At 57.5% G+C, this 850-nt stretch overlaps 1 protein-coding gene across 1 annotated transcript in view; it reads right to left on the reverse strand.

Moving 5' to 3' along the window:
• The window catches only part of FAM155A (family with sequence similarity 155 member A), a 437,763-nt gene extending 436,919 nt beyond the window's left edge, over positions 1-844 (reverse strand). The window contains exon 1 of the mRNA XM_031058364.1: positions 13-844. Within this exon, the coding sequence (XP_030914224.1) occupies positions 13-248 (236 nt within the window). The 5' untranslated portion in view covers positions 249-844. The remainder of the gene's footprint in view (positions 1-12) is intronic.
• Positions 845-850: the final 6 nt, after the last annotated feature.

Raw genomic sequence — 850 nt, forward strand, 5'->3', positions numbered from 1 at the left:
GGCTCCGCGGGCTCCGGCTTCTCGGGCGGCGGCTGCTCCTTCTCTCCGGTCCCCGTGAATTTGGCCTCGGCGCAGAACCACAAGTGATCAGAGAGCAGGACCGTGAAAAACAAGAGCGATGCCAGGGACAGTCGCCATTTCTGAGCCCTCTCTGAATCCGTGAAGGGTTTCTCGTTCTCCCGGGGTGCGAACCAGATTTTTAAGCCGTCATCATACTGCCGACTACACATCCAAGCACCCCTGGTCATATTTTGGGAACGCACAGCCCTGGCCGACTCCACCGTGAGGGCTCCTTTGCCAGTGTCACCACAATATGCATTGACTTAAAAGATTGGGGGGATTTTCTTGCCCGCCTTCCCTTCTCTCTCTCGCTCGCTCTCCCTCTCTCTCTCTTCCACTCTCCCCCTTCTCTCTTTCTTCCTCTTTTTTTTTCTTTCTTTCTCTTTTTCTTTCTTTCTTTCTTCTTTCCTCTTTTTCTTCCTCCGAGATATTATTGGTTTTCGCCGGTGGCTCTGCCTTGGTCTCACCACACGAAACAGCCCCAGTCCATCCAACGCGGAGTGCCGTGGAGAAGATAAGAGCAATAACGCAGAGAGAGGAGGAGGAGGAGGGAGAGGAGATGGTGGTGGTGGTGGTGGCGGTGGTGGTGGTAGTGGTGGTGATAGTTGGTGGTGGCGGGGCTGCACGACTGGTCCTTTCCCCCTCTCACCCAGGCATGGTCAGATCGCAGCTCCCCATCTCCCTCCTGAGAAAAGCCCACTGCGCCCGGACAACCGCATGCCGCGTCCCCCGCTGCCGACGGACGGCTACGGGAGGGCTCCTCGCCTCCTCTTCCTCCCTCCCGCCGCTG

Source organism: Geospiza fortis, unplaced genomic scaffold (genome assembly GCF_000277835.1).
Source record: "Geospiza fortis unplaced genomic scaffold, GeoFor_1.0 scaffold366, whole genome shotgun sequence".
NCBI classification, from domain to species: domain Eukaryota; kingdom Metazoa; phylum Chordata; class Aves; order Passeriformes; family Thraupidae; genus Geospiza; species Geospiza fortis.